Source organism: Manacus vitellinus, unplaced genomic scaffold (genome assembly GCF_001715985.3).
Source record: "Manacus vitellinus isolate BGI_N305 unplaced genomic scaffold, ASM171598v3 scaffold_7_pilon, whole genome shotgun sequence".
NCBI classification, from domain to species: Eukaryota; Metazoa; Chordata; class Aves; order Passeriformes; family Pipridae; genus Manacus; species Manacus vitellinus.
Genome location: NW_021940813.1, coordinates 11,019,801 through 11,042,865, shown reverse-complemented (window position 1 = coordinate 11,042,865; position 23,065 = coordinate 11,019,801). Strand labels below are relative to the sequence as shown.

Sequence of the window (23,065 nt, the reverse complement as noted above, 5' to 3'; positions counted from 1 at the left end):
ACACACCTCTTTGATCTGCCTCATGTATAAAGCTTAATAATCAGGGTGCTTCGTGACCCCTCATGTTCACTAGACACTTGCCCATAGGCTGGTCTCCAATCACCTTCTACTAGTAATTCTTAGTTATAAATGGATTTTACTTCCATTCTTTCTTCATGCTTCCACTTGCACAGTATCCTCCCACACTGACACTCATGTGTTTCAGTACACACTTAGTAAGATTTCCAGCCAACCCCCATCCAGGCTGTAAAAACCACTTGGTCAATCCTGGAGTACAGGGTCAGGCTGTGATTACACAATATCATAGTATCATCAAGGTTGGAAGAGACCTTTAAGATCATCAAGTCCAACCATGAACCTAGCACTACCACTGTAACCCCTAAACCATATCACCCAGCACCAGATCCAGATGCCTCTTAAACATCTATCCAGGTAGTCAGGTCACAAGACATCCCAGAATCTATAAGAAGTTGGAAAAGAGAGGGTATTTTCCCCAGTTCCTCACCTTGTGATTTATAAAGAGAGAAGTTCAAAAAACATTTCAAACAAACAAAAATAATAGAGATAATTATGTGACCGGCGAGGCTTAAAAAAAAAAATCATAACACTGAGTAACTGTCACTTACATGACACATAAACTTCATAGAGATTAGTGCTACTTGTCAAAAATAATCCAAATAAACAGGGATTAGAGAAGGTCCCTGCCCCTCCTAAGTGTGTAAACACATTTCTGTGTCTGTTCCATGCTCTGTCCTTCGCTGTCGTTTATGGAGCTTCTCAGCATGTGCTGCTGGCAAAGTTGAGTTCACACCCAAGTTGCAGGGTCAGTCAATGAAGTCTGCATCCATGAATTGTGGGGTTACACTGCAATTAAGTTACCTGAAGTGTCAAGGAAGGCAGGATGACTCCTGAGGCTCTCAAAGGGTCTCTGCTATCTGTTCCTTCAAATTCAGCTTTTTTACTGCAGTAAAGGAGGATAAAAATGGTAAAGAGATAGGAAAGGGTAATAAATGCTTTGGATAATTAACTGCCTACCTAAGTTAATTCATTAAAGTTAGCACCATTGTTGGGCATTAAAATTCATATTTAGTCTACTTGGGAAACATCAGCAGTTTTCCATTGCCCTTATGCTTTAGTCATTATGTTCTAAACATCTCTAGTGATTTCTTTTGCAGATATTAAATTTGATGCAAACAAAAGTTTAAAAAGGCACTATTTCAGTTGTGTTCATTCATGACACTTTCCAAAAAACCTATACATTTTTTAGGGTAATATTAGACTCTTATTGACTGTGAAATGAAGCTGTCTAATTAACAGGGTTAAATTTCATCAGCCATGCAGAATGTTTTATCCTATTTTTAGTCTTCAATTTTTGTTTTCAAATGAGTTTTTACTGATAGCAATATAAAAATATTTCTTTAAAAAATTCTCACAGAAAACAGAAAGGGTCAAGGAGACTTTCCATGGTCTTTGCTGTGCTCTTTGGGCATTACTTACAGATACTGTTGCAGAGTCTAAGTTGTTAGGTGTTTAAAATCTGAATTACAATGCTTTTGGTCTACCTTACTAGTAAAGGTCTAGTGTTTGATTTAATGGACCAGAACTTGGGCTCTTCTCCATCTTTCTATACCAATTTCCAAAAAAAGAGAAAAAGTTTAATTTTTGAAGTGGACTCCCTATATACACGTACTTTTTTCTTTGAGTGAGGAGGTTTTCTTGGTTGAAGCTTTAACAGATTATTTTTGAGATGTTAATGACCAGCTGGACAAGTGAAGTGCTCATGATGAATTACTGACCATGAAATTATAAAACTAGAAGTAAAATACTGTTCAGTCTGTTGAAAAGTTTAAGTGTTGAATTGCTTGTCGCTATGGCTGCAATGTTCTGTTTGCAACGCTGAATTTTCCAGTGCCCTTACCAGTAAAAAGCTGGAGGGGTTTCATGCAAGTGGTGTTCTTAAGTGCAAAATTTAGTTTCTGAGCTGAAAGATTTGCTTACATCTGCTAAGGTGCTGATAGGATGGGTGTCCTTGTGTGTGCTACCTCACTGCCTCCTTCACCTCCATTGCTCTGGGAAAATGAAACATTGCAACTGGCTGGAGAAAGGCAATCCTCTCTCTTAGAAATGTTTTAATCTCACCTTGAATGTTCTCTCATGTGATATCAGAACCTTTTAAATATATTTATTTGCCTTACACATTTGTGATCCTGACATAGTTCTGGGTTTTTGGATGATTATATGTGTTCTTGTGTGTACATGTATGTGTTTTAAAGCTTAATCATTCCTATTGCTTTTTATGCGGTACAAGAATGCAGCTCCTTTGCAGTTGTTGCTGTACAAGTTAAATGTTATTGCCAAAAGTTTGTTTTCTTAGCTTTCTGTTCTTACATTCTCACTTTTAGAACCACCTGAGTTTAAATCAAATAGCAAAATGTGGTCCTGTTTCTTCCAACTTCTTTTGCAAAATTGTTTTCAAATAACTGCACTACAAACCAGGAGCTCCACCCTTCTTTCAAATGCTGCCCCCAGCTGCTATAATTTAACATAGTTCTGTTGACTTTCCAAAGCTACAATGATTTGCAACTAAACATCTCTCAGTCAATTGCTGCTTTATGCCTTAAACAGATATTGCAAGACTTTACTGACACTGCAAATAGTTCTGTGTATCAGCTCTGCTGCAATGCCTGGATACGTATGCTAAATTGAAAATACGGGTTGTCCTTTCCTCTGTTTGTCAGTCAGGACCTGACTTTGTTGCGTGTTCAGTTACTTCCTTTTGTCTTATTGTATCATATTAACAATGCACTGCTAATCTTCAATGGATTGTTTTATTTCCCTAATGACTTTTGTGTAAACCATTTAGATGTTCCATATTGACACCGTCCTGCATTGGTCTCTTGCTTTGTAATCCAAGAGGATTCTCCTGTGGGATATTTGAGTTTGTCCATGTGTTTGCTCCTGATGGTTATGCAAATGGCGAACAACATTCAGACCTGTGGCACCAAACATCCCTCTTGCTGTGCTGTTCAGAGGCAGCCTGCACAGGCAGGGCAGGTCAAAGGCTGTGGCACACTGCATTGCATGTCTGCGACTCAGTTAGGAAGGACAGGTTGGGCCTTTTCAGGTTTGTTTTCTGCTGGTGAAAGGTAATAGAAGGAGACAGGTGTGCATCATGGCATTGTCACTCCCTTCCCCTCTGGCCCCAGCACTGTCTGCCCTCTGTGCGCTTCAACAGATTTCACCACTTAATGCCAAAGAACACTTCTAAGATCTTCTTCAGAGACTATTTCAAGCTTTTGTTCCGGGAAAACTTACCTCATTTTTTACCTTTTTTTTTTTTAATTATTTTTATGGTGGTTCCTAATTTTCAAAGACTTCTTTGGTTTGTGGGACAGTAACGTGAATTACTAAGGGTTCAGCATTTAAGAGAAGTAGGTAACTCACTCTCTACACAGTGTAACTGACTGTAGATCCCTCCAACTTAGCTGCAGAAAAACCTGCACCTTTTTTCCATACTCCCCAAAAAAGTCCTTGAACAACAGCAGCATCTGTGGGAGTCTCTGGTGCTGTCATCTGCCCAGAGAGTGCTGGTACAGGAGCTCTACTGCTGGCTCCATGTGCTGCGGGGTTGATCAGAGGAATATTGGCACATTTTCCAGGGAACTCACACCTGGGACCTGCAACAATGTGCAAAGGAGCTTTCCACTGTGCTGGCTCCATAAAATTTATTCAGGAATATGGATAGAAAAGCGTTGATGTCTATGTTTGAGTTTGAAGAAATTACTTAGACTGTCTTCCCACTGCTAAACTCCATTTCCTTCTGCTTTGTTCCTTACCTCTTTGTTCTCTTGCTTCTGCAAGTTTTCAGTCCTTTTCCTGCACTCTTAAGTACTGTAATTCCTCTTGACATGTGTTTAAGATTTTTTCTGTTGCTACCCCATCACTGCAATTTCAGAGTATCTTCTATATAGGGTGGACAGCTATAACAAAGGCTTAAATAAATTTCAATACATCAATGGCTACCCTTCGGGGCAATTAAAGGCTGGGAGGCACTTGTTTGCTCCATTGATTTCACCCTCCAGAGTGTTTACAAGACGTTACAATCTTCCACATGTGACGTGTGTCACCTTGAAAAGATTTCACAGTGTTTCTGTAGGCTGGCATTTCCCTGGCATTTTGCTCCATCACCACAAGCCCTTGTTCAGGTTTGCAACATCTCCTGGCATCCCATATTTAGTCCCACATAGGCTTGTGAGCGCTGTCCCCAAGGAACACAATAGCCTCATGATCCAGTCTCTGAAATTTGGCTTCTAACCTTAAACTACTGAAAACACTTGTCAAAGGCCAGAGCAGGAACTAATGTCGGCATTTCACAACTCAGGGAGATGTCCAGTACCTGTGAAGGGTTTCAGGAAAGTTCACCTTGATGTCAGGGAGGGCTAGTCACTGAAAGAAGTATCAAGTGACTGTGCTGAGGTACCAAGCCTGAGAGGTTTTTTTTTTCTTTTTTTCCCCTGTAGAAAAATTACAAGCCAGCAAGAGAATAAGAGAAAATGAGAACACTTTCTCCCGTCCCACCTCCCAGTTGCAGAAATGAAATTCAAGGTGGTAGTGCTTTCACAAAGTAGGACACAGGAGTTTAAGGAGTCCTGTGACTAGCAATGAGTATCATGCACTGTGCCCAAAAAGGTGTATCCATGCGACATCCTAGGTGGCATTTACCTACAAGGAGTCAGTGCTAGTAAAAAACATACTCTGAATAAGGTCAGGTATTTCAGATTCTGAAATGCAGGTCCAGGGAGGCTTGCCTCTTCTTAATGAGAGGGCAGTGCAAATGGTAACTCTCAGAAAGATCAATGTTTGCCAATTAAACACTATATTATGAAGTGGTACCCTGTGTACCACTTCTAGGTTTTGCTTCTCTGCATTTTGGGTAAGATGTCTTCACTTTAGCAGGGTTTAGGCAACAGTGAAATGTGGGAGTCAGGACAAATAATGCAGAGTGCCTGGACTGTGTGCACTGGAGTTGATGAGGATGTGTGACTGAAATTAATAGGGCTGTTTGCTTTTCTAACAGCCTATTTCCATTTCAGAGAGGATACCATTAGTGGTGTCCTGTCATCTGACCACCTAGTTTTAACCACACTGAGAGGCAAGGGAGAAACCATTAGGATACCGTATCTTCCCCTCTGTAATTATTCAGGTTATTAAAGGTGTGAGTGCCCAGTAACATCTTAAATAAGCAGAGCTATGAGAAATTACAGATAATATTTCACATTAGAAGTATTCCATATGAGGCTGATGAATAGCACAAATTGCAGCACCTTCTGGGACACGAAGGACAGTGTCATTCTAAATTATTGCCTCCACTATCAGTCCTGTACAACGGAGAGCATTTGCCAGGGGTTTTTTTGCCTGACATCCTTCTGGGCGACACAGCCCGTGTGTTCTCAGATACAGGTCTGCTTTTTCTAAGCTTTGTTTTTGGAATCTGATTTTTCATTCCTGATTCCCATTTGAGCCTTCCTGTGGCACCTGGCTGGGCATTTGCACTCCTGTAGGCTGAGGACCATCAACATTTTGTGCCTTGTCTGCTAGGAGGAAGTCTCCATCCCTCCTGCCCTCCCACTGCCTCTGAGGCTCCAACTTTGCTGTTAACTCAGAATGCTTATGTAATTGCTTACATAAAAACGCTGCTGAGTTATGTTCAAAAATACGATCTTAAGCCTGTTGATTTATAGTGTAAATGGCTAGCCTGCACTGCTTTGGATAGTTTATATATTTACAATGAAATTTTTATCAGTGTCTCATGGAAAAGCAGGGCAAGACAGTGGCTACCATATCACCTGGTCTGCTCTTCAAAGCAAATGCTTTACATGCAGAATGTCTAGTGGGATGGTGTTTATTCACATATTCTATTTTATGTGTTTTTAACTTAAGTATTTAGGGCTTCTTTTGTCATAAGATCCACTGAGATCCTATGAGAGCTGTTAAATTTGAAAATTAATGTGGGAAACATCATTGTTGGTAATTTAGGTGATATGTCAGGCTAAACTTCTTTATTCTTGTTAAATTTTAAGATTCATTTTTACCTGATAGGAATTTCTGTAAGGTTCCAGAACCAATTGCATATTTGGGAAAATTGTCGTCCGAAGTAAGAGTTGCTTAGTTGTCTTCTAACTGCCATATATGGTGTATGTTCAGTTGTGTGAATAAAAATGTCTTTTAGACTACTTATTATATTATTAAAATTACTGATAGGAAGGCTAACTTAGATAAATAAGTATTGGGAGTAGGTATATTTCTTTCTGAGCAGGTTCTTTAATTAAAATTTAAAATTTATTAAATAAAGCTTTTCCAATTCTCCTATGCAAAAGCAACCCTATTAGAGAAGTGAGTTTGCATTCTACATAAAAATGATGGGATACAAAGCCTCTGTTTCCTGATTTTAAATTTTTCAGTTTGAGGGGAAAAAATTGCCTGCAGTGTTCAAAAGCCAAATATTGAATCATTTACTAAGTAGCAATTCAGAAAGCAATATGGGCTGTCATAAGAGTAGTTTAATTTTGTGCTTGTTAGTGTTTATTCATATGAATGTATTTCACCCGCAAATATATTGTTGCCATATATGAAATTTTATTTGATTTCCATTGCCCATGCTACTAAAAATGCAAAAGAGAGGTGAATTCCTGCTTTTCTTTTGGTTTTAATAGCTCTGTGTGTCATTGCCAACAAAGGTCATTTGCTTTTTCCTGAAATATATGGATTAAATTGTCTTTTTATAAGCAAAAGACATGCACAAGAGAATTTCTTACATGGCCATTTTCCTAAATTATTTTTCCTGCAAAGTTTCTTCAATTCAGTTACTAAGTTGGGGACTGTCAATGGAACTATGGTACTGCCCTACCAGAGATCCCTTTGGGTTAGGTGGCGAAGCAAGGAATCTATAGATGTGAGAGTATATTTCGGGGGGGGGGGAGGTATGTTCTGCATTAATTCTCTCTTTAGGTGTTATGTAAGTGAAGTGGTTTACCTTCAATTTTTCCATTTCTAAGTGTAAGCAAACTCTGTCTCTGCTGCTCCCCTGTCTGAGTCTGGCTGCAGAGATTCTGTCTTTGGGAAAAGGCAACTCATAAATGGCAGACTACTTCACAAGCAATAGAGGAAAGACAGTCTAAGTCCTGTAGGGCTCTCTGTTTACCATACTGAAGGATATACTATTGCTTCCCAGATGCTGGCCTGACACATCTCAGTAGCAATATAAAAAGGTCTTTTTTGTGCTTGCAGATTCCATCCCCTTGATTCTAAATGTGCTTTCATTCTTAAATGATAATATGTAGCTTTTTTGAAATTATTTTATGTATGAAAAGGAAAATCCAACTTCTTTTTTTTTTTAAATTAACACATAGTTTTCCATTGAAAAGAGAGTTTTCCTGTCCCAGAATTTAAACTCACATTCATTTTGATTTCAAACATGAAAAACTTGCATTGTTTCTAAGAATTTACATAAACCTTCTCACTGAAACTCACTGAAAATTGTTTTAAAGACACTCTTAGATTTGACCACTGTAATTTAATTGGAATTTTTCCCTGAGAAGAGTTTTTTCACTGGATTTTTTGCAGAACTGAGATAGTTCCTCTTTGAGATGCAGCGAGGACTTAGCCTAATCTGAAAGTTTCTAAATGCAAAGGAAACAGAAGCCTACAATAAAAAAGTTAACCACCTGTCATGTACATGAGAATGTTCTTTCAAAATGTATAATTTTAAATTTTCTACTTTTTTTTCCAAAGCTAAAAAAAAGTAAACCCTTTCTATAATCAGTTGTAATTAAATCAGAAGAATATGGCACAGTATCAGTGGGATTAGGAGAACAGAGGAGGACCAAAGTCTTTCCAGATTATATTTATTACATCTCCAGGTGGTACCATCTGGTATGTGTGGCTCTCATGTTCTTTCAAGGCAACCATTAAAACAGGGATAAACTTGAGTCAGTAGTGCTTGGAAGGACATGGCAGGGATGTAGTTTTATCAAACTACTACCTTGGTGAACATCTGGAGAGTCACGAAGTAAATATGCATTATTTAACTTAAATTACTCTTCATCATGGGAAGCAGGATGGGATATTAAAGACCTCAATGCAAACAGTCAGCATCCTGCTAGAATTTTTTTTTGCTGGACAAAAGACTCAGGAAAAGCCAAATATGTTACAAAGCTGTTTTGTTTGATTTGATCTATTTTTTTTTAAATCTTCAGAATTTTGATATTTAAAATTAAGATTGTCATGGAGGCCTGTGAAATAAAAAATTGTTGCAGGACAATTTTTTGTAAAGAACATCCTAGCCTGTTTTTCTGGCTAACTTTCCTTTTGGTCACTAGCTGCTGCTCCAGAGGGTCACACATCCTGTGTAGGTAGTGTATCGAACCTGCCAGCCCTATGAACTTCCTCAGATACTCCTCGACAGCTAAAATGGTTTGGCTGTCAGTGATTCCATTTTGGAATCTTAATGTCCTTACTGGTTTCTTAAACCTTTCCACTGCAGGAAGGCAATATATATATGTTAAAATCTTTGTCCCTCCGAAGAGTCTGGTGAAGCTGTAACTGCGCTGTGTGTGTCTTGGAGCCAGTGAACTGGAAGTGAATTGAAAGATTATTTATTATAGCTCTGCCCTCTAAATCTGGAGCTACTATACCTACCTGCCCATAAAAATCCCCAGTGGTGGGCATTCTTCATTCCATCCAGACAGTGCTTTTCCTTTTTGTTCTCCTGGGAATTTTTTTCTCCTAACAGATATTGAATTGTTCCCACTGCAATTTAAGCCCAGGATTTCCATTCCATTATGGCGCAGAAAACAGACTGCTTTATTACAGCAGCTCTTCTTTTAAGCTGAAAGGTTTTTATGAAGGTTGATTTAGTTTTTTTCATTGATAGCATTTGCTAGGCCTCTGGCTCCTCTTTCCTGGCTGTTCCAGCTGACTTGCATCTCTTCTGCGATGGCAGAGTCCAAGCTGGGTGCAGCACACTTGGTTGAGACCAGAAAGGTTGCTTTGCCCTGGCTGTTTTATACTCTATACTGTGATAAGTATCTGTTTGGCAACTATACTGTACTTCATATTTCACTTTGGACTGTACAGTATCCCAGATGCTTTTCTGCTTAATTGTTGTGTTTTCTAATCGCGGTTGTTCTGATTATTCCTTCACCTTTTACATATCCACATCAAGTAGCTTATGTTAATAAAAACCTCAGGTGAATTAAAATGTCAAATTAATTGGGCTAAACCCAACCAACAAACAAATAAATATGACATTTTGTAAAACTAACAGCCTGACTAGACAAAAAAAAAAAAAAAAAAAAAGCCCTGTAGACTAACTTGGTGTATGCCAAGATCTGTGCCTGTTAGCATAGCATTTACCATATTGTTATATGAAACTTGGCAAGGGATTTCGTCCCTCCAAATCATTCCAACTTCTGAGACTGTCCTCCAGCAGTCTAGGAAATGTTTCCTGGCACTCTGGTCTTTGTGAATTTTAATAAGTTTATTCTCTTCCACCATTCAGGCTATTAGTGCCATCTGGGACTGTTTCTGGATTCAGGAGACATAGTGCAGCCTTCCCGGTTAACAGCGAGCCTTTGGTGTCTCCTCCATCTGGGCTTGGCTTTTGCTTTCAGGGGACACCTTGGATATGGGAGGTGGCTAATATCACTCACTTCTGGGAGCTGAACTACTAGAAGGAAAAGATTGTCCCCTGTCTCACATCCATTCTGCATCTAAATAGCCAAGAAATGTTACCTGGAGGTAGATGGGGAGCTGAAGGCTCATTCTTTTGTCAGTTGGGGTTCCATCAGTCCCTGATGGAAAAGTGCTTAACACTCAGAGTTTCTAATAACCATGTGAGTTTTATTTGCAAGATCTGTTGTTTTTCAACATCAAGCATTGTCAGTTGTTACGAAACAAATGTGATAATACAGTTCTTTATTAATAAACAAACAAATAAAAAAGCCCAGTAATCAGGCAGTTTTGCGAGGATCTCTGTTCTTATTCATTATTAATAAAATAGATTCCTAGCTTTGTTTTTGAAAATTGTGGTTCAAAAGCTAGAAGATAAATATTTTTTTGTCTCCTTTTAATGGGCCACATTTGCGAGTTTTGGAACCTGTTGATGATGGTTAACGCTCCAACATCGTTGTACTGCTGTGATGCTATTAAATACCACGATTTTATGAACAAAGCATGAAACAAGTTCTCTGCAGGATCTTGTTGTATTTACTTGAAGAAAATGGCTGCGTTTTAAGTAGGATTTTTGCTTTCTGGCTCCACATTTTGAGTACTGCTGGCATAAAATAATATTAGCTAATTATTTCTTCTCTCCTGGATTCCAGAGGGATAAATTTTGGGCTTTTGGAATATAAAATATCACCACTGATTTGTTTAAAAGTATTTGAATTATCACCATCAGAGAGTGAGGAGAGAGGCTGCCAAAAAACCTTCAATTTATACCCTCTTTCGGCCAGATTTTGAAATGTTCCTTTAATCATGTGATGATTTACAGGTCTCAAGGAGGAGGCAATATTAAGAAAAGCTCACTTAGTTGCTTTCTGCTCATTGTAAATTCGGGGACAGACAGAGATCAGGCAGTGGCACTGTAAGGCCCAGCTGGGCCTGGGGATGCCAGAGGTCCCTGTCAGTGGGCTCCTTGCAGCTCATGTGGCGTTTCCTATCCGTGCAAAGTGGTCTTTATGGAATCCTTGAGAGCTGGTGAATAGGAGACTTAGGGAATTAGAGAGTGTCTTCCTACAGTAAAAACAGCAAAATCTGTTTTATAATTCACATAACAGTGTTTCAATAGCTTCTGCATTTGGCATTAATGTGATTTATTTTTTTTTACTGTAATAATGTATACACTTGAAATCTGACATAAGAATCATATTTAATCTATAAAAAGTTTGAAGATGATTATTCTGAGAATTCTTGTTTCTTTCCTCCCTGCTAGAATGTGCTCTGCCATTTATATTCAACTTTTAATTAAAAAAAAAAATTCAAGACATTTCCTTTTTTTATCAAGCTAAGTACATGTACATAATGTACATAATTTTACAGTAAAACATTTATATTTCTAACTAGAAAATGTATTGTAATGGCTTTAGAGACAACTAGAGTTGCTAGTTTCTGCCTCTTTAGAAGGCAGAAGAGAGTATTTATATTTATTTATTTATGGCTGTGTAAAGTGCCTGGGGAAAATCCCATTTAAATTTTACACTCCAAGCTAAAACTCTCCAAGACTAAATTATTAATTCTTTTACATTGTTTTGCCACTGAGGACTATGTTTACCTTCTCCTGTGTACTGTATGATATAGGTATTTAATGTCCTATTTCTTAATGTAGCCTCAAAAGTTTCATATGATTTTTACAGGGGCTAGAAATATTTATTAGTGAACTAGACTAATTTAACCATACTATAAATTTTATATGCCATCACATTGAAAATTTAAATCTCTGAATTTTGACAATGGCTTATGAAATAGTGAGATTGAGAAATAAAAAAAAAATAAAAACCCAGCAAACAGAAAATACCCTTTAGACATTAGTGCATTATGCATTAATAAATTGACAGTTTCCAAGTTCTCTGCTCATTTTACTTTTTAACTTCCAATTCACAAATTCTGCCTGCAGATAGGAACACCTTATAGCAGCTATCATGAATCTTACAGCATAAACAGGCTATCCTTATATCTATGCACACTCTTAGAATTTGAGAAATTTCATTTTCAGTCTATAAAATAAGTCTAAAATGTTTTCATAGTAGAAGAAGAGGAAAAGGGGATGTGTGTTTTCCTGGGAATACTTGTTTAAAGGATGACTGAAATTTTTGGTACAATTAATACTGAACTATTGCTACAGAGAGGAAGGAAGTTTCAGGGGTTTTGTAAAGTTAAAAAATGATTGGCTTGGAGACTCGCACTTTGGAAATGGCTTTTACAGTTAATGAAACTCAAAAATGTCAGCCACCTTCTTCTTGGCCTCTCCCATCCCAAAAGACCAATTTCCTAAGGTGGTTCATGTTGTTGCTAAACAGGATTATGAGGTTTATAGTGAGAGTAAAAGTCACTCGAAGTAAAAATTAGGCTCTTCAGTTTTGAAAATAGCACTTGGGTCTTTATGGATTTCATTATTTCTGAAATTTAGTGGAGGTTGAATGTGGGAGGATGAGGGCATGACCGAATGGCTCTGAGCAGCCAGCGCTTGGGACACTTGTTGTTCCTTCTTGGAGGAAAACAGGCATGGAGGAGTGAGATTTTATATTCTACATAGATTTGGCTTTTCCGCCAAGGCTGCCAGAAGACTGTGTGCATTTCTCAGCATCACTGCTCCCTGGGATGATGGGGAGTAGGTTGCTGAGAGTAACCCAATGAACAAAGGAGAGCACACCCCCAAGGTGGTGGAGGTTTAATTTACCTGTGAAAAACAAAGGAAACACTTTCTTCAGTCTGTGATCTGTAGTGTTTGTTGGGAACAAGGAACATCAGGGTAGCTGGGGAAGAGATTTCAAAATTGAGTGAGGTGAGATGGAAGCAAAAGGCAGAAGATGAGAAACAGGACATAAGTCTGTAATGGTGAGGATAAGCTATGGAACAAGTTTCATTAAGTTGTCATTGGTTTTTCAAATGAGAATCCTATCGACCTTTAATGGTCTGTGCCACAGATGAGGATTATGGTGTTATAAATCTTTCTCCAGTTAGAAAAACTGTTTTAAAAGTATTTTGTTTTTACAGTGTCACATTTCTCTTACAGTATAACCTACTGTAAATGCACACATGCTGCCTTTGACTTTATTTCACAGATTTATGCAACTTGGTAAGATGCACAGGTGAGCCAAGCGGATGGATTTTATGCTGGGGCCACATTCTGGCAGATCATGCCTGTGCACTAAAACATTTCCTTAATCCAAGTTGTCCTCCAAGGAGGAGAATCTGGCATAACCTCATGATTAAGTTGAAAACCCTATAATATCTCTGCTGAGGTGACAGTTATTTTTGACAAATAAACCCCTCTCATAATGTCCCCTTAGCTCACAGGTTCTAAAAGTACTATCAGAGCCCACTGGTGAAACTTTTTCTTCAGATGACTTACTCAGTTGTACCATATGGAAATGGAGTAGATGTTTTAAAAGACAAATTCATAGGGCTGTTGCTCATCTTTAGTGGTTGCCATAGCTGGCACTGTTATTAATGACCAAAAGTATATAGCCAGATCTTCATCTCTGTTTCTGCTGGATTTTATTAATATCTATTTCCTTCTACCAAGGGAAACTGGTTGTGGTAGTTCCAGGCTGAGCAGGGGAGATTGTTCTCTACTCTTAGATATGTAACTGTGGATTTCCAGTTCTGAAATCCCCTCAAGGTTTCTTCACACAACTGCTAAGGGGTTGTTTTAAAAACTGGTTGCAACCCGCCTCTGAAGATGAGAGTAACTCAAGCTGTTGTTAATAGATCCCTTGGGGCGGATTAGAGTGAAAGACACTGAAGGATTGGTGTTTGTAATTATATATCTGTAGGGTTTATTTTAGAACAGTTTGGTTGCAATGGAAAGCCAGTATGTAGCTTTTTTAGTTACTATTATCTATAGTAATATGGCAATAAGAAAGCACTTAAGAAAATGTGTAAGGGAAAAGAAAGGAAGGAAAAGAAAGAATGGATAAGAGTAGAAAGATTCATAATCACCACCCATGGGATCTACGACAAGATTTGATTGTTGCATCGTTGGTCGAAGTGATGGTCTTGATCTGTAGGGGGTGGGGAAAGAAGCCCCACCAAACACAAAGTCCAATGGGTTAATATATGTTCGGGCCAAGTGGGAATGCCTGGTACCTCCCCTGGGTGGGGGGAACTTTCAGTCCTCTGGTGGAAGGCCTCAGAAAATGAGTCTGGGGGTGCTTTGGGGGTCTTTGATAGTTTATGACCCCTTCAAAGACATGACAGCTGCCTCTCATGTCAGCGCAGTTAAGCCAGTTATGCCCCATCAGACCTTCCCAAGGAGGGGGGGGAAGTTTTACAACTGAGCAGAGTTGAGTAAGGGACAACAATTACCATGATAAAAGGCCCCAACCCTTGCAGAATTTGTCTGTTATTGGCCTCCAAGCCTGACTTAAGCATAGCACCTTGGTGCCTCCACAATTTAAGTCATTAACTATTAACATTCTCCCACAAAACCTTCAGCTTAAGCTGACCATGCACTTGTCGTAAGAAACTTGAGAAATTCTTCTTTTTCCATTGAGTTGTTGAATAGATGTGTTATATCATATACATTGAACTTCGTAGTTACTCTGTAACCACAGTAAAGTCTTTAAGATATCACATAAAATCAAGGGCACTATAAAAGGTTGTATGATCTTCATGTATTTTGAAGTTATTTTTGTTGGGTCTACTTTTCAGAAGCAATGTTGTTTTCTATTCTTCTTTTCCCCTAGTTATGAAAAACATTACATAAATGAAGATAAGTTTACAACCTAATTCCATTTTGTTGTAGCAGGATGATTTCTCCATAACCTCTTTACCTATATTTCTGGAATAAAAAATATTGAGAAAGATGAATGTATATGCAGTCACTGCAAATTACAAAAGCATCAGTGACAAATCTAATGCTGTAAAGCCTCTTCAGAATAGCTGGTTGTACTGATAGCATGTCCTGGCATTATACAGGAAAATTAGTAAGCTTATTGCCATCAGATACACACCTTCTTTAAGAGGGGCATTTACTTCTGAAAACAACAAATCCTTGCAAAATTAAAAATTCACTGAGCTTGTTATTTTACTACTGTATTTTGCAACCTAGTATTTCCATTCTGCACAGCAGATGTGGGCTTAGTAAGGATTGTCCAAAACATTGATTTGTGTAGTTCTGTATCAGATCTCAGACTCTGAGTTATTTCAGTTTTAAAAAATCACCTGCAAGCACAAATGATTGCCCTAAAGAGCCATGAGCCCCACATTCCAGCTAACCCAGTTAGCCTGCCATGAACTGTGCCTAAAACCATATTTCTAGGGGAGAGTTAAAGGTGCCTTGCTTGTAGCTTTATCGATTTTGAACTCAGGTGTACTTTGAGCTCTATCATGTGGCAAGAAGTAGTTGCACATTTTAATGCTGAAGAGACAAGCATCTCTTCTAGTTAGTTTTGAATTTACCACACAAACTTTCAAATGTTTCTGTTACTCAAAGAGGCAATAATCAACTTTTCTCTGCAAGTATGTGCTCATAATTATACAAATCTCTGTTACATCCCCCTTGTTTATAGAGGAGAAGAAGTCTTGATTGGTCCTGGACCACACAGTCCTTGCAGGAAAACCCCTTTGCACCACCAGTAATCCTATCTGCCCCCCTCAGGACAAGCATCCTTTGGCTTAGGGTGAGGGAAGGGCACTCTTACCTGGCAGTTTCAGAGGGTGGCTGTTTTTATAGGTAGCCCTTCCCACAGCATCACAGGGTGTTTCCATTCATTCACCACCCACACTTTGTAAAGCAGGATTCCCTTGCATACAACAATCACCAATTGTGGTGACAGGGATTTCCTTAGAGCCTCTGGATACCCTTTATGCTGCCCTTGGCAGGACAGAGAGCAGTACTAAGAACTGGATTGAAAGGAAGCTCACCATTATATAGATGCTTTATGTGCTTCTCTTTTGAACGTGACAGAGTTCTCCTGGGTGAGGCCTGTCCTATAGGCTTATGTAACTTAAGTCTCCATGTAATCCAGCAATTAGAATGCCAACATGCAGAAATTTTAATATCATTCTCAGAATTTATAAATTGCCCAGTGGGACGTTGAGGTCCCGATTACGTCTTGCACCCTCTGAATGTGTATAAAAATTCAATTACGTGAAGTGCATAGGAGAGCCAGGATACGTTTGTGATTTAGAAATCCTGTGGTAAGTGGAAGGAAAAATGCCTGCCGATCAGAGCCCTGTAATTCCCACTGCCTTGTTCTCCTGGGGCCGAGTGCAGCACTTGCAGAGGAGCAGAAGCTGGAGGTTATGTGTGGGCTGACACCACCATCTGTCCTCTCCGTCCCCCATCCTCACCGTGATGCTTTCTCGTATAACATTTGTGCTCTTGGTGTTCCTCAATGGGGACAGGAGGGACACTAAAGCATATACTGTGATGTTGGAAAAGCTGAAACTTGCTATTTGTAGACAGCATATTCCTGTATTATCATTGTTTGATTTAGTTCCCTTTAGTGCAGTGACTCAGTCTCCAGAGGAGTACTGAGTGACTCCTGCTACTGTTTCCACACCTAATGGACTTCTTACAGGAAGAGGTGCTGCTTTGGAGTATAGTGTGAGGGGGCTGTACTGGATGTGTCATCAAAACCCTCTGTATCAACTCCTTTTCCTCTCTGCATGGCATCTGTCCCAGACCTGAGCAGTCCTGGAAATGGTAGGAGCTTCCCACCATTGAGCAATAGACAGTTTGCGGATCTGCCAGCATTCCTCCCAAGAACTCTGTGTCAAATAGCATTGAGCCATTTCCTTGGTAAGGAGGAAGATGTATCTACCAATGGGCTTCTAACAGAAGCAGCCAGGTAGCAGTTTGTGATACATGGGGAAGGTTTTCTTTTTCCCACTGTTGTTTGCATTCATTCTTGTTCAGAGCCTGATTACTCACACATAGTATTTACATGTAGGGGAATATACATAACTAGATATGCTTCATTATTGAACTAGATAATAGGTAAGAGTTTCCAGTCAAAGTTTTACTCTCATGAATATATAGACAAATGTAGAAATATGTACACAGAATAGGATACAAGTGAAGGAAAGGATAGATCTTCAAAAGGCAGTTAACGTTTTACTGATTGCCACTCTAGATGGGAAGCCTGAAATTTCATTTTCTAAAACTTAAGTACCTATTTCCAAAGTTTCAACCTAACCCTTCTTTAAAAAGTAAAGTTATCATAAACATGCCAGATGCCTTGTACTCTGTTTAGGCAAAATATATAATGTGAACATTCATAAGAAAGTGTGCTCTTAAATGGCAGCAGTAAAATGCTACGCATTTTATTAAAAAACACATCAAAGTGAAAACCTTAACGTGTTACCTTCTCAACAGTGACTGGTGGTGTGCCGTTATTCTTGATAAATAGGTCTCGAAGAGAAAAAGAATTAGTTGTATCATATTCTGTGTCCCTTTGCTTATATAGGACTTCTTGTGTGAGAGCCATTTTGAGACCTTACTTATTGTGACCCTCAAACATTTCTCTCAGGTGAGGACTTTCTCCTCCCCTTTACTTTTGACACTTGGTGGCATGCCTGGAAAGGCCTGTAAAGCTGCCTTTGCTCCTGCTTGGTAGGTTGGTCCCAGCCCTGATGCATTCTGTCTTCACCACTTTAGACGGGTAAAGTACCTTACTGCTACAGGTTTGCTCAGACATAAGATTCCTCACATCTTCCATGACCACATCAGCTGAAGAAATAGGCAGAGATTTACAGCAGGCACTTTTGTTTCTGTAACCACTCTGGGGAAATCATTTGCTGTAAAACTCTTCTCATAATACAAACATGATTTGGTTGATAAATGCAGAATTTCACTTTACTGTATTCACAGGGTCGTGTTCATTTTTGTATGTGAATGGCAGTCGGTTTATTTTTCAAAATGTTTGCAAGTCTCATGAGTTTCATAAGTTGTAGTGTCAATAAGTATTCATCCAAAAGCACGTTACTGTTCTTTGTTATTTGTATTTGTTCTCCTTTAAAACAAATTAAAAAAAAAATCACCTTATCTAGAAACAAAACCATATGCTGGAGATTTTTTACATAAATCATTTTGCTAATACTAGTGATACAGAAGGAAAATGTGGGGTTTATAAGGATAAGGAAAAATAATTTTGCTACAAAAAGCAGAATTTCTAAACTCTTAGTTACTATCAGTAAGTGATAGCGAAGATCTCTTTGGAAAAGTCTCCCTAGTGCTTGATAATTATATTCACCTTCAGATAAATAGGACAGTGTATGCTACCACTTATCTTAAGAGGTCCTAATGAAAGGTTGTTCATGGACAGTGACTAATCCAAACTGGGACAGTAAAAAATTACCAATGTTTGATGATAGGCCTGTATCATCAGGCCTTAGCTATATTACTAAATAGTCTTTACAAAAGTGTCTTACTAGCAGTTTTTTTCAGAAATACTCTCCTCATGCAAAATTTAGGTACATAAAACAAGTTCTGTCCCACTATCTGTTGAAGGCAGCACAGTTCTTCCACAGACACAGAGGACGTGTCCCAGCCAGCCTCAGCAGGGTGTGTAGAAGAGTATAGACATCTGCTAGGTAGTGCCCTTGCCTTAACTTAGTAATCTTCTTTTATTTCATAGCCACCTTGTTTCACAAAAAGGGAAGTTTCTTTTGCCAAAACCTGACCTTTGAAACCAAACTTTCTGAATTTTTAGAGATAAAGTTATATGAACAACAGCCATGAGATGATAGGATCTCCTAAAGCTGCAAAATTCATACCCATGAGGCAGTAGTATCCTCTTTCACTTAGTGCCTTTTTCCAAGCAAATCCAAGACTCATATTTTCAATGCTATGACTGTTCTTTGTATAAAACAGTATGAAATGTGAAAAACATTTCATACTTTTGTACTCTGCAAAGTCTCCCTTTCCTCGGTCCCATGAGTCCTGAAATGTGCTGGTTTGGCCTTTTGTTTTTTTGGAGGTTGGGTTTTGGTTTTGGGGGTTGGGTTTGTTTTTTTCATTTTGGTTGTGGAATCAAATGTTTTTTATTTTAAACAATAGGTTATGTAAAAGTTTCTCTTGACTGCTGTATTTAGAATTTAGTTATATAAACTGTTTTCCTCACCCTTCTTCTTCCTCCTCTCCTTGTTGACATGCAGAGTCCCAGGAAATCTCAGCAAGAGAGGAGAGGCTGAACTCACTTTGAGTTCCATATAGCATTGCTCACCCTCTGCCTCTCTGGAAACTCATTTTCCAATTGCTGCCGTGGGTGGAGTAAATGGCACCAACGTTTCCATCTGGGATTCTTTCTACCTTGTGCTTTCTGTCACTGAGACATTTCTTTTCTGCTTGCTAGACCTTTTGTGATATGCTCAAGTATACAAATGGCAATGCTTCATATTTTCCTTCCTTTTCATCTTGCCTTTTGGAAAAAAATTCTTTTTAACAAAGGTTGAGCAAGTCTCACCAGTTAAATTGGATTGAATTTGTACATCTTTACATTATGCACAGTTGAACTCTTTCCCAAAGTGTTTTTTTTATAACAACAGAACATCCCCCAGCTTTTCATATCTGGGAACTAAAATGGCAACGGATTTCAAGATCCATGGAGTTTCATTTTTGTATTACAATTTAGTGCAGTAGACAATAGAATAGGGAATGAACTGAGAGCAGCCTGGCTTTTGAAATTGCCTGTGTGCAGAGACTGCATATCCATACAGAAACTCTAAGTAAACAACTTAGCTGTATGCTGTTTATTCCACCTCTCTCTTTCTCTTTTCTTTGCTAACACAGGTCCACAAAGATTCTCGAGTTCTCAAGCCCTAGCTTATGGAAGTATGTAATGTCAGTGTGGTTGCAAAATCACATGATCTCCTAGCTCTGTATCTTATCCTCCACCCAACGTTGCACAACGCTGGACTGTCAGCTAGGAGAACGAAAGGAGCCAGATTGTGTTGTGCCACCTCTTTTTATAGCTCACGCATAAGTTACCACCAGGATATTTTTCTGTGTTTGTAGAACATTTGGTGGATTTGGGGCACATTCTTTGCTTCCATTCTCCTCATTCAAGTGACCCTTTCCCAGTGCTTCCAAATGAGCTAATGTGTCTTCGACATGGATAAAACCAACCCAAGTTGGTTAGGATGTATTGTTCTCTTGTTTTATTTGTGGGTTGTTTGTTTTGGGTTTTTTTAATTGGTCTTTGTTATGTTATTTTCTTTTTTTTTTTTTAAAGCATATCTACAAAAAGCGATTATATAACTTTCTGCCCTAAATACCTCTTTTGCATCAGGGATGGATATTTTAATGGAGTGAGGTGTAATAGCAGAACAGTGCCATGTCTCTGTCCTCATGAGCATAGCTGCATGCAGATTAGAAAGGCTCTGTAGTGCTGCTACTGTATGCCAGATTTGCTATTTGCTCTTGTTTGCATGGTAGTATTTCTAATTTACTAATATGATATGGAAATAATGGCACATCACAGATCTTTCAACATATTGTATCACTGCTTTATCATATTAGGCTAATACACTGCGAGAGTTGATAGCACCTCTCCATGTCAAATGGGATCCACATCTCTTGGCACTGAACCGATTGGACTCAAGGGTTGATAAACTTATCATTAGAGAATTGGCACGACGGAGATTCAACTTCAGCCTCTTGCAAGAAACCTAATGGCCTCCGTTCAGAAAGTCAGTTCTTCCTGAATAACTCTGATGTTTATAACAGAGAACAGACCTGTTAAAGCATAGACAACCACATGCCTGAATATGAGGCCTCCAGGAAGGTGTCAAAGGGCATGGCCAGTCTTTTGAAGAATGCACCCTTTCCACACTGGGACTAGGCACAAAGTCAGATCCAGTCTACATGGAGCACATTTGCAGAAAATACTGCCCCCCGCACGGGAGAACGGAAGGGGAAGAGGGTCTTGGCAGGGGAAGGGCTTTGATGTCACTCAGTTTTGTTCTACACACCTCAAGGAATTAAAGAGGGATTCAGCCATGGTAACTGTAAAATCCTGTTGCTTGTACTGAACTCCAGTGAACCCATTCAGGCCAACCAGACAGAGTCATGTCATTTAAGCGTGCTTCACATTAGTGAAGGAAGTCACCTTACTGTGTCATGCTAAACTAAGTGTATTCTGTCAAGTGGAGGTATGTAAAGACCTTTTGGAGACTTGCATTTATCTAATGGTTTGTAATGAGTTACCAGAGGGTACACTGGCACTCGTTTGGATGATGACGGAGAAGATACCTCACGCTGAGATTTATTAGACTCTGCACTTAAACTCTTCAGTTCCTCTTTATCTTCTAGGACTTAAACATGTGAGTGATGCTGCCTGGCCAAGCAGGCACAAAGTATTCTCTGTATAACACCCAGACTCCAGAGGGCTGTTTTGGGGCCAGTATTTGTCTGGATGTCACTCGAAGTAGATTCTGATATTGTATTTATCATTATGTTCTGAGTCCCCTATGGGTTGATGTTTGCCTCTATCTCTGTGGTTAGAATGTGAATTTTCCTTAATATATTTGGCTAAGGGTGTATTGTAATAATGTTAATGCTAATTACTTGATATTTCATACTATCTTACGGGGAGATACTTTTAAAAAATGTATTTTGAAATGTTTTCTTTCTGTTTGCTCAATGTATGGTATTGCATTATGTTAATACCAATAAAATTATATATATATATAGTTATATATATTTCCCTTTTATAAAGAAGTAAATTATGCTTTTTTGCCTCACAAACAGGAAATGTGCAGTGAATAAAATTACTTCATTCTGCCTTGTAGCAGGTGACAAAGCTTATAATAGTTTTAATATTCTTTTTTGAAAAAATAAAAAGCATAGTATGACATAAACTAGTTGGAAATTCATCAAAATGCATGTTTTATGTTTCTGCTCAATGGGACTGTCACAAATCAGCCTAAATATTTAGCAATGTTGTTTTGGCATCTTTAATTTTTTCTAATCAGAAGCATACACTGTATTGCTATTATTGATTACAAAACTGTACTGTCATAAATTTTTGCCTGTTGGCCAGATAGACAAACTCACTGAGTTTTTATGACTCTCTTGTCTGTAAGAATTGATTTTAAAATTTAATTTAGTGCTCTTTCCAATGCTTGGCAAAGGCAGAATTTATTTTTTATATAAGGTTGCCTTTGAAGTACCTGCCTCTGCCAGGGATGATAAATCACTGCTAAGTATATAAGGATTCTGCAACCTGAAGGATATGTCATTAAAGCCTTGTTTGAATGGCCTGCAACCCCAGCCAGTCCTTTACATTCTGTCATTAAAGTCCATAATTCGTTAGAGGTGAAATGTTTTGGAAATGAATTAGAGAAGCAGAAGCAAAGATGTGATTCTAAAATGTCCTTTGGCTGCCATTTGGGGTTACACTGATGGCTTATTTGCTGGGCGTAGCCAAAGGCCAGCATATATCTGCACTAATGCATATTAGATTGTCTACAGCTTCCTCTCTTTCTTTTCCCCACCCTTTCTAACGTATTGTATTGAGTATCTTTGTTTTGCAGAGGCATTCAGAAGGGCTGTAATTAGCAGTCCCCGGCATTTAATTGCATACACATTTGTTAAATATTTTTCTGTATGCCTTAAAATAAAGTATAGAAAATGGCAGTAAATGTTTCTTTAATGAAGGCATTTGATCTATTCATGAAGTCAGGATTTTTTAAAGGTGTTATTTTGGGCTTAATAAAGGAAATAAGCCAGCAAATTTTCAGTCTTGCATTTGCGTAACCATTGTCTGTCAGGGCTGATGTTCATTTCCTTTCCCTTATTTCTTTTGTGGTGAACACATTCTGCCCAATGGATGGGGAACGAAGCTTTCTGCTGTGACCACTCTCACGCTGGTTTTGAGAGAACACTTTATGTTGAGGTGCCCTGCGTGTTCACAAGTTCATTATGACATCTGATGACGTGAATAATGTCTAGAGAAGCCACAAAGTATTATTGCAGTTCTCTTGTCACAGAGCTTCTGCTCTGAAAAACTTTGAACTCTCTGCAGTGCTTACAGACCATGGTGGTGTGATGGGCATTCAGCAGCTGACAGGGAGTGCTTCATATTTGGCAGTGTCGTACCCTACAAAAATAACATGTAAATCAGGGTGCAGATTAATTAGGCTGGAATCTAGTCAGTGCAGCTATCATAACATGTGCAATTATATATTCAATAATAAATCTGAATATCTGAATAAATATGATATCTTCTGGGATAACATTTTGGGAAGTATTTCAGGCCCCTTTCCGAAATGCCTCCTGAGGTGCTTCCCCAACAGACCTCAGTGTGTTACAGAGGTAACTGAGACGGCAATTAAA

General features: G+C 38.7%; 1 protein-coding gene across 1 annotated transcript in view; it reads left to right on the top strand.

Annotated features, from left to right (window-relative positions):
• Positions 1-22,463, top strand: part of CNKSR2 (connector enhancer of kinase suppressor of Ras 2) — a 159,853-nt gene extending 137,390 nt beyond the window's left edge. Inside the window, 1 exon segment of the mRNA XM_029964754.1 lies at positions 19,520-22,463. Coding sequence (XP_029820614.1) covers positions 19,520-19,569 — 50 coding nt within the window. The 3' untranslated portion in view covers positions 19,570-22,463.
• The last annotated feature ends 602 nt before the right edge of the window (positions 22,464-23,065 follow it).